The following is a 10,265-nucleotide window of genomic DNA, read 5'->3' on the forward strand; positions in this document are numbered from 1 at the left end:
AGGGATAGATATTGCTTGCTTAAGAACTTCAAATGTCAAGAGTAGCAATCTGGATAGATACAAGGGTAGTCTGCGTTTCTGGCATTCTGCTATGGGTAAAGGAGTATGTACCTCTCGAGCTGAGAAAAATAATGAACGAAGCTCTATCCGAGATCTTTGAAATCATTTACACGAACAAGAAAACATAGTGCGCGGCTTGCAAGTTGGGAGACAATTAGTAGTAAAACATCACTTCGAATACGTGTTAAAAGTGTTACAGTAAGGTACTTTTGAATGTTTGATCAAGGCTGTGATCCATACTTGATGGCCAAAAGAGAGTGATCATTGAGTAACGTTGAGCTCTAGATGCTACCCGTATTTGCTTTCTCCGCAACATATTGGATGACAGTGCGTACATTCTTGAATGAGGACCCTGAACCATCTGCAAGGGCAAGCCTTGCTTTGGTCTTTAGTGTGGTCATCCTTGCTTTTATCTGCTTCCCTTCCTCACTCTTCATAATACAGGTCACAAGCTTCTCCACTTCTTGGCTTTCTACTACCTTGCCTTCACTTCTGAGAGGCAAGCCTACCTTCCAATACTCTATTACTTGCTGGCAATTACCTTTCTGATCAAAACCATATGGCCATGTAAGCATGGGCACCCCCATACAGATGGCCTCCAAGGTTGAATTCCACCCACCATGAGCCAGAAAAGCTCCGATAGAGGGATGCGAGAGCACGAGTGTCTGAGGTGCCCAAGATGTAAAGTAGGCGTAGTCCTTAGTCCTCTCTAAGAAGCCTTCGGGGAGACATGTAGACTCCCCCATCACAAGATCAGAGCGTAAGACCCACAGGAATGGGACTCGGCTGGCCTCTAAGCCGAGTGCAAGCTCATGCAACTCCTGCGTGCTCAGCCAAGCCGTAGTTCCAAAAGAAATGTAGAGCACAGAGCCTTCTGGATTACCATCCAGCCAACCCAAGCATTGCTTATCACGGGTCGATAGACCATTCCTAGAAGGCTCAGTGTGACCGTTGTCATCTCTGTGGGTATGCAGCAGCAGAGGACCCACTGGCAGCATCTTGGTGTCAGTCTCCTCTGAGAGGGCAAGTAGAGTTCTGCTCTCGAGATCAAAGCAAGAGTTGAAAAGAATGGCATCGTAGTGGTCCAAGTGTTGTTGCACGACGGTGAGGAACTTGAACAGGGCCTCGTTCTGCTTGGGGTGTGCTGTGCTACTACACCAGGGGATGTTTGCGACCAGCATATCGAGCTTCCCAGGAATCCCACTGAGTCGTTCCAGAATATCCTTTGCGGCAGAGCCTGAAATCACACGAAAGGGCTTGCGTCAGCTAGGGGGGGGGGGGGGGGCAACTAACAAAGAAGATAATGACAGGGATAAAGATCCTCAACGACCTCGAGACAATCTAGAATTTCCATTTGATCCACTTAATTTAACTGCAGACTTCCTGTACATTATGGTTACAACGAGCTAATCAACACACTAGCAACGCGAGATGATCTACAATCTCGATCGATAGCGTTTGCCTGTAGTTACGACAGATTAACCTTGCTTACCGTCGGCATGTATCTGGCCGCTCGAGAGGAGGAGAGGGATATGGTAGATGAGAGAGAACTGGGAGACGGTCGACGCGTGGAATCCGAGGACAACCGGCACGTTGGCGGCCTTGGCGACGGAGTGCACCCATGGCATGAAGATGTCGGCAATGATGCAGCTGACTTTGGGGTTTTCCGCGTTCGATTCCAGGATGAATTGCTGGAGGAGCGGCCTCATGAGCACCGGCATGGACTGCATTAGCTCGCCCATATCCGATGGCGTCCGCTCCGCGTCAACAGGCAGGCCGTCCGAGATTCCCACCATCTTGATGTTCTTGCATTGGTCAGCTAGTGCTGATGATCTCATTAACTGATTGTGGTTATACTCTGTATTCACGAAAGTGATGAGGAAGCCATGGGAGCTTGCCAGGTGCTCCGACAGCTGCAGGAGGGGGCTGATGTGGCCCTGTATTGGGAAAGGCAGCACAAGGGCGTGTAGGCGATCGTCGCCATGGTGATCAGTCGTCGCCGGCATGATGGCGAGTGTGGTGAATCTCCAGAATATCTTCAAGCGGGATCAGGCAGGCTGCAGCAGCAGCAACGGACGTAGATAAAATCGGCGGGAGCAGTGAAGGTCTGAGTGTTCGATGTGACTGGAAACGTTACCGAATGGTGGATTGGAAGTCGCGACTGGATGATAAGACAAAGCGAGGTTGCAAGATCCTTGTTGCCGAGCACGTGTATCATGTGACATGGACCAAGGCCGGGCAAGGTTAGCACCTACAAGATGGTGCAGCCCTCACCCCTGGACCACACGTGCTAGGATTAAAACCATGGGCCTGCCGCCTGCTGCCCATGCCGTATGCTGAGCGGTTTGGGGCCCTGGATAGCCCCTTCCCCTTTTAGCGCACAACAATTGAAGAAGCACATTCTAATTTTTTATTTGCCTTTCTTGTTTCTAGCTGCTCCTGGATTCCCGAGTCGTGAAGTCCTTTTCTCAAAAACGCGGGAGCTGTTCACAGTGGGGTCCCCTTTCCTCAAAAACCTGGGAGCTGTTCACACTCGGGAGCTCATGAGTCGTGGAGTCCTTTTTCCTCAAAAACTTGGGAGCCATCTATGAAGGGGTTTCGAACTTACAACAATGATTAGGGGGATGATCGCTTCCACCTTTTCAAGACTTTCCCCGTATAGCTTCTTAAAACCCCCGCTCGTTTAAACATTCACGTACGGAATGCTTAGGCAAACGGCAAGCAAAATTTCACTCAATAATCCATTTCTCATCTTTCTCTCTCCTCTTTTTCCTCTTTGTTTTTAATTTTTTTATTCACCATCTCTTTCTCTCTCTCCCCCCAATTCCCTCTCTATCTCTCTCTCTCCCCAATTCCCTATGTCTAATTCTCATTCTCTCTCTCTCTCTCTCTCTCTCTCTCTCTCTCTGCCGTCTATTTTAGTGTATTTTTTCTCATCTCCTGGTTTTTTGTCTCTCTCTTCCCTCCTTTTATTCTCCCCCCTCTCTCCTCTCTTTTCCTTCTCTCTCCCTCTCCTCTTTTTTTAAATTATTCTCTCTCTTCATTCTCTTTTTTTAAAAACTTATTCTCTTTCTCTTTTAAATTTTATCTTTCCTCTCTCTATTATTCTCTCTCTTTATATATATTCTCTTCTTCTTCTTCTTCTTTTCTCTCTCTCTCTCTCTCTCCTCTCCTTCTTCTTCTTTCACTTTCTTCCCTTCCCTTAGTCTTTTTTAAAGTATGTAATTTTTATATTTTTATATATATAATTCTCTCTTTATGTTCATATTCTCTCTCTTCTTCTCCTCTCTCTCTCCTTTTATTCTCTCTCTCTCTCTCTCTCTCAAAAAATATTTAAATTTAAAAGAGACTTTTCTCTTTCCTCTTTTCCCCCATCTCTCTTCCTATTTTCTTCTTTCTTCTTCTTCTCTCTCTCCCCTTGCTTTTTTTCTCTCTCTTCCCCCTCTTTTGTCATTTCCTTCGCTCTCTCTCTCCCTCTCCCTCTCTTTTTTCCTTTTTTCTCTTCTTCTCTCTCTTCATTCTCTCTTTAATTTTTTTTCTTCTCTTTCTTTTAATTTTTATATTTTCTCTCTCTATAATTCTCTCTCTCTCTGTGTTTAAATTCTCTCTCTTCTTCTTCTTTTCTCTCTTTCCTTTTCTTCTCTCCTCGCCTTTCTTCTCTCTGTCAATGTAATATTTCCGCAAGAAATATTAATGAATTTTAACCTCTACACGCCCGCACGAAAGCAACTTAAAATATTCTCCCCGCGACTAGAAGAACCTTGGGCTAAATACCCCACCTTCACACGTTAATAAACTCCACCCGCACGGTGCATAAGGGGCCGCGGCTTGAAGACCACAAAGCCGCGTGAAAACGCCCTTCTTGGAAAAAGGGGAAATTGGATAATGGGTAAGATTAAGGCAATTTTTTAATTTACCCCTCCGCTCAATCGATGCATGGCAGGAGGAGAGGGAGTGTGTGGAGTGAGTTAAGTGGAGAGAGGGAGGAGTGTGGTGTGGGGATGCATGAGGGAGGGAGGGCATGAAAGCCCTCCACGTGGTGGATCTCCCCCCCTCCCCCCTACATACACACTATAAAACCTCCCCCCTGGAGCTTGGGGGGGAGGCACGAGGAGAGAGAGAAGAGCGTGGAGATTGACGTGTTGCCGCCTTGCTGCAAAAAAAATGTTGCCTGCCTGCTGCGCTGCTGCCGCTGCCATCCCACCGCCATCATCATCACGACTCTCCTCTTCGTCGTTGGCATCCCTCCTCATCATCACCTCTACCCCTCATCCTCTCTCTCCACGATCATTCTGACAGTGAAGCTTTAGAAGCTTCTTTGGAAGTTTCCAAGTTAAGCCACTATAGCCCCTTGTCACCAGTGCCTCCCCCAGAATTGAAAAAAACCAAGTCTCCAAGGTCCTGGTCCTGCGTAGAAGGAAAGATTACCGGGCAGGAAGGAATTCGATACGCGAAAGAGTCAAGGAGGAGTTGTTGGACCAGAATTCAATGGCTCCCAAGAAAATGGCAAGAGGCGCACACGCGGGAGGTTCTTCCCCAAGCATACGCGTGGACATCCCTACGAGCCCTAAAGCCCAGGTTCTTAAAAAAATGAATCTGCATTAAAGCAATGCATTAGGCATGTTAAATTTTCATGGAAGAATGCATTTACACATGTTCGAATTTATGTAGTCTAGCTAAAATACATTTGGGAAATTATCTCCTTAAACGATTTACAAGGGTTAGTGCATGTCATGCAAATTGGGTTGCTTGCATTTCCAAGTTGCAAATCCTAAGCGCATATTGCTTAGGTTTAAAAGATGAAATTGTTAAAATGCATCTTTGAATGACCGCGGAAAAGAAAAGCGCATAAGGCATTTAGGTAATTTTCTACTTGTAGATTCGAATGACATAATCGTTATCGAGGTTGTCCAAGTAGTTGCATTGCATGGAAATGAAACCATGGACTTGCATGTTGCATGCGAAGATACTTGTATTTTAAGACGGATTAAGTGCCATAGAATGGATTAAGACAACAATAGTCTTATGACATTTGTCATGCATGAACTTCATTTATCAAAGTTGTATCTAGAAAAGGTTGCATGTCATATGAAAGCCTGATATTCAATTGCATTAAACAAAAGGTTGTAGGCAAAGTTCTTAGTGTAAATCTAAGTAGGTTTTATGCGGGTTACCCCCAAATTGTCAATCATTATGATTCTAGCAAGGAAAAGAAATGGTAAATTGCAAACCCTATAGTTGCATTGAATGAAAAGTCTATGATTTGCATACTTACATGGGACGTTGCATCCTGAATCTATTTATTTGCATCTCTTAGAAAAAAATTTGCGTCTCTTTTGAGCAAAGATCATTCTTGTCGCAAAACAATTAGATCGTTTTAGGTAGATCATTTGTAATGTTATAACCCTCAAGGGTTTCGTAAAAGCTTAACTAGATGGTATGATGAACACTTCAAAGTGCTAGGTACAGTTTGGCACGTTGAAAATTCTGCCTAGTATCGCACTTGGGACGCCAAGTCAAGACTTTTGATCCCAAAATATCCTACCCATATTCACGGAATGTTGGGTTAGTTAGACGCCCATACAATAACAATCTAGGGTTTTACCCTAAGGATCGAATGACCCAATGCTAGACTTTCGATTGAGTCTAGAAACCCTAGGGCCAAACATTATTGGCCTAGCAAGGTTAGGGTTAGGTTGGGTCAAGAGGACTCCCAAACCCTACATCTTGACCAAACAAATTTCTTGACCAAGAAACACTGTTTGATGGGTGAAATGATCCCATGAGAGATGTGCGACACTTGTGCAACAAGTTGCAACGTCGCATGGCTTCGTGGTTTAATCACAAGATAGATTTGCCACTCCTTGGAATAAGGTTGGCAGGCTCTAGCGCAAGTCTAACTTGCAAAAGGATGAGTAATCATCCTGCTACATCAACCTTCTTGGGCTGATTTGCCAAGTTAAGGGACATGGTCGCTAGGAATTACTGTCTTAACTTAAGGAACCTAAGGTGTTGGTTAACTTTGGGTTGACAGGGTATAAACCCTAACCCAAGGATAAAAGGGTAAACAAACAAACCCTTGGGGATCTTGCCAAGTCGTAATTGATTCCGAATCAGATGTTGGATGCATTCAGAGATAAGGATTCACTCCTTAGCAATTGGCCAAATAAACAACCATTGGATTGTTTGTGTTTGTATAAGTTAGGAGCACTCTTTGTACTTTCTTTGCTCAAGGAACTAAAGATAGAAAGATAATTAAATGCTTCAGATTGAAGACCTGGAGGGAGAGGCAGCATCAGTTACCCCCGACTGTCTACCTGACCCTAACTAAGGGGGTTGTTAGCCGCGCCGGGAACTACTTGGAGCAGGAGGACGCTTGGGTGCCAGGGGGGCTCTGGCCATAAATCCCTTGTCTTCCTCTGGGTCCTACACAAGAGGCTGACGTGACTCGGGATTGGATCTCGAGGCCCGCATACTAGTCTATGGGCGGAAACTTGGATTAGTAATCCCTATGGATTGTTGGATTGCCTTCGGGATTGCCTTCAAGCAGATTATGGATTAGCCTACGGGTTGGATTATATGATGTATTCCAAAGATAAATAAGATCAATTGTTGAAAAGGAACTTGTTTGACACTGTCTTTCTATGTCAAGTGCTAAGATTATGTGAAGGAGCCGGTGTCTAATTGGCTAATTAAGGAAGCTGTTTTTCCATGTCAAACTAAATGTGGTAGGTAATTAGACAACTAAAGCAACCTTGAGGAAAGTGCGGTGGATGTGGCCATGGGTCCCGTCCTACGGATAGGTGGTCCTGATTGGCCGTGAACTTTTCTCAAAGAAATCGACAGCAAGAAACGTTGACCTAGAGTCTAGGTTACTAGAATCCCGATTTATGTTGTTTTAGGGGAACAGAATGGGACTATGCCTTATGGGTAGAGAGGTCGAGCTTTGCATCCCTCTCGTTTCCCATTCTCCTTGAACCAAGTGCAGCATGAATCCGCTTCCACCCTAACGTTTCTGCATAAAGTAGTTCGCCTGGGGTTCGACGCTAGCTGCCGTTCTAGGAATTTGACCATTAGGAAAACGCTGATTCAGGTTGGTCCTAAGTGGGAACGGCCAGAATGCTTCCGCTTCGTGACAGACTCGGGAAGACCTAGATCGCAAATCACATTCCTTGGGAGTAGCGAGCGGTGCTTTCTAGACTCTCTTCCCGATGGGCTGCTAAGATATGTACTACGAGTGAACAGGTGGACACGTTACACTGTCACTCTCTCCCTTTTCTTCTCCCCCCTCTTTTCCTTTTTCTTTTGCTCTCTCTCTCTCTTTCTCTCCCTCTCTGTCTCTCTTAAATTTTATATTTCCTCTTTATAATTCTCTTTCTCTTTGTTCTCCCTCTCTCTCCCCTTCTTTTTTTTTGCTCTCTTGGTATTTATCTCGGTTTCTCTCTCTCTCTCTCTCTATTTTTCTCTTTCCTCTCTTTTCTTCCTCTTCCCCTATTTTCTCTCTCTTTCAAATTATATATTTCCTCTCTAAGTCAAGAACTATATTAAAAAAGATTTAATATAAAAAAGACTATTCTCTTTTCACTTTCCCTCCCTCTCTCTATCTGTTTTTCTTTTTTTTTTTAATCATTCTCCTTCTTTTTCTTCTTCTTCTATCTCCCTCTCAAAGTGTGAAAAACTATGTCCAAAAAATGATTAATTAAAAGAAAAGTTTAATGTAATTTTGAGAGAGAGAGAGAGAAACGTTTAGTTTAAAAGGAAGTTTGATTTAATTAAAGGAGAGAGAGAGAGATAGAGAGAGAGAGAGAGAGAGAGAGAGAGAGAGAGAGAGAGAGAGAGAGAGAGAGAGAGAGAGAACCTAGGCCCTGCATATGAGAGAGAGAGAGAGAGGGAAGGAGGAAGAAAAACGTTTAATGTAAAAAAGACTATTCTCTTTCCTCTTTCCCCCTCTTCGTCTTTTTCTCTTTCTTCCTTTTTTATACTTCTTCTTCTTCTTCTTCTTCTCTTTCTCTCCTTTAATTTTTAAAAAGTATTTTTAAAATATTTAATTAAAAAAAGTTTAAATTAAAAAGTTTAACCTAACACACACACACACACACACACACACACACATACACACACAGAGAACCTAGGCCCTATACATGAGAGAGGGGGAGGAATTTAATTAAAAAGGGGAGGGGGAATATATATATATATACTTATTTATTTATTTATTTATACGTGAGAGAGGGGGAGGAATAAAAATTTTTACTTAAAAAAACTATTCTCTTTCCTCTTTTCCCCTCTCTTTGTCTTTTTCCCTTTCTTATTCCTTTTTTATCATTCTTTTTCTCTTCTTTCTCTCTCTCCTTCTTTAAATTAAAAAGAACTTTTAAAAATATTTAATTAGAAAAAAATTTAACCTAACTCTGAGAGAGAGAGAGAGAGAGAGAGAGAGAGAGAGAGAGAAAGAGAGAATCTAGGCCCTACACATGAGAGAGAGAGGGGGAGGGGGAGGAGGAAAAGAAAGAGAGAGATTATACGTGAGAGGGGTTTTAATTTACGAGAGAGAGAGAGAGAGAGAGAGAGAGTAGGCTCTACAATGAGAGAGAAAATGGGGGGAGGGGGGAGAGGTGCTTTTAATTAAAAAGGGGAAGGGAAGGGGTTTAAATTAAAAAGGGAGGTTTGGAAAAGGTTGTAGGTTCAGGAAGCCCTATGGAGGTTCGAGGCTTTCCAAACCTACAACCAAAATAATATACTAGTAAGATTTTACGGACGTGGGCATCTCAAAATCATCTCAAAACTATGGGATTCTTCAAATTTTTTTGTAGTGGCACAAACATCAAGGCATGGGACAAGAGTAATGAAAGGGAGAAAGTACCAGTATACACAATATCTCAAAATTGTCTCAAAACTACGAGATTCTTTTTTTTTTGTGCAAGGACGCAAACACCAATGTATGGGGCGAGTGTAATAAAAGGGAGAGATAACCAATATGCAAGATATTTTGTAAGATGTGATAAATATTCAAGAAGTAATCCACACCTAATTTTTGAGACGAAAACACCTACTAAAAAGGTAGTGAGACTCATGAGCCTCAATTTCACAATTGACTGAAGGGATGAAAGTTTTGAAATTCATATGGGTCAAGTTTCACTACAAGGATTTGAGCTGGTAGCGACGGCGGGTATCGGCGTCGCTATTTGCGTCGGTCCACAAGGAAAAAAGCGGGCCGAAACCGAGCGCGGCTTTATTTCATGTTTTCATGTTTTGTGTTTTGAGAGCGAGAGCGAGGGAGAGAGCGACCATTGTGAGAGAAGGAGAGGAAGAAGACTTGCCGCTGCCGCTGCAGTTGTTCGCGAAGGAGAGGAGGAGCATTCATCGCAAAGAGGAGCCGACCCACACTCGCCATATCTCATCGGTGAGTCTCCCTCTCTTATTCTTTTGCTTGTTTAAGGTTTAAATCACTTTCTCTTTTGCTTGTTTAGGAGAGGAAATGAGAGAGAAAGAGAGGGAGAGGGAGAGAGAGGAAGAGAAAGAGAAAGAGAAAGAGAGGGAGAGGGAGAGGAAGGGGGAGGAAATGAGAGAGGGAGAGAAAGAGAAAGAGAGGGAGAGGGAGAGGGAGAGGGAGAGGGAGGGAGAGTGCATTCTCTCTCTCCCTCTCCCTTTTGCTTGTTTAAGGTTTAAATCACTTTCTCTTTTGCTTGTTTAGGAGAGGAAATAAGAGAGAGAGAGAGGGAGAGGGAGAGAGAGGGAGAGGGAGGGAGAGTGTATTTTCTTTCTCCCTCTCCCTTTTGCTTGTTTAAGGTTTAAATCACTTTCTTTTTTGCTTGTTTAGGAGAGGAAATGAGAGAGAAAGAGAGAAAGAGAGGGAGAGGGAGAGATGGGGAGAGAAAGAGAAAGAGAGGGAGAGGGAGGGGGAGGAAATGAGAGAGGGAGAGAAAGAGAAAGAGAGGGAGAGGGAGGGAGAGTGCATTCTTTCTCTCCCTCTCCCTTTTGCTTGTTTAAGGCTTAAATCACTTTCTTTTTTGCTTGTTTAGGAGAGGAAATGAGAGAGAAAGAGAGAAAAAGACGGAGAGGGAGAGGGAGAGAGAGGGAGAGAAAGAGAAAGAGAGGGAGAGGGAGGGGGAGAGGGAGGGGGAGGAAATGAGAGAGGGAGAGAAAGAGAAAGAGAAAGAGAGGGAGAGTGCATTCTCTCTCTCCCTCTCCCTTTTGCTTTTGGAGAG

The 10,265-nt window shown here is 43.8% G+C and overlaps 1 protein-coding gene across 1 annotated transcript; it reads right to left on the minus strand.

Moving 5' to 3' along the window:
- Positions 1-214: 214 nt before the first annotated feature.
- On the minus strand, positions 215-2,248 carry LOC148011298 (7-deoxyloganetin glucosyltransferase-like). Its single transcript, XM_087670801.1, has 2 exons — positions 1,553-2,248; positions 215-1,297 (listed from the first exon to the last, which is right to left on the minus strand). The coding sequence occupies exons 1-2, from the start codon at positions 2,064-2,066 to the stop codon at positions 342-344; spliced, it is 1,470 nt and encodes a 489-aa protein (XP_087526927.1). The 5' UTR covers positions 2,067-2,248; the 3' UTR covers positions 215-341.
- Between the last annotated feature and the right edge of the window lie 8,017 nt (positions 2,249-10,265).

Source organism: Lygodium microphyllum, chromosome 28, assembly GCF_053477565.2.
Source record: "Lygodium microphyllum isolate KBCC chromosome 28, Lygodium_microphyllum_v1.1.10, whole genome shotgun sequence".
NCBI lineage: Eukaryota > Viridiplantae > Streptophyta > Polypodiopsida > Schizaeales > Lygodiaceae > Lygodium > Lygodium microphyllum.

Bases quoted from the DNA above. Each gene is read 5' to 3' on its own strand.
- LOC148011298 (XM_087670801.1), bottom strand. From the start codon at position 2,066: ATGCCGGCGACGACTGATCACCATGGCGACGATCGCCTACACGCCCTT. The intron at 1,298-1,552 runs GTAAGCAAGGTT...GTGTGATTTCAG, and splicing joins CGGCCAGATACATGCCGACG to GCTCTGCCGCAAAGGATATT.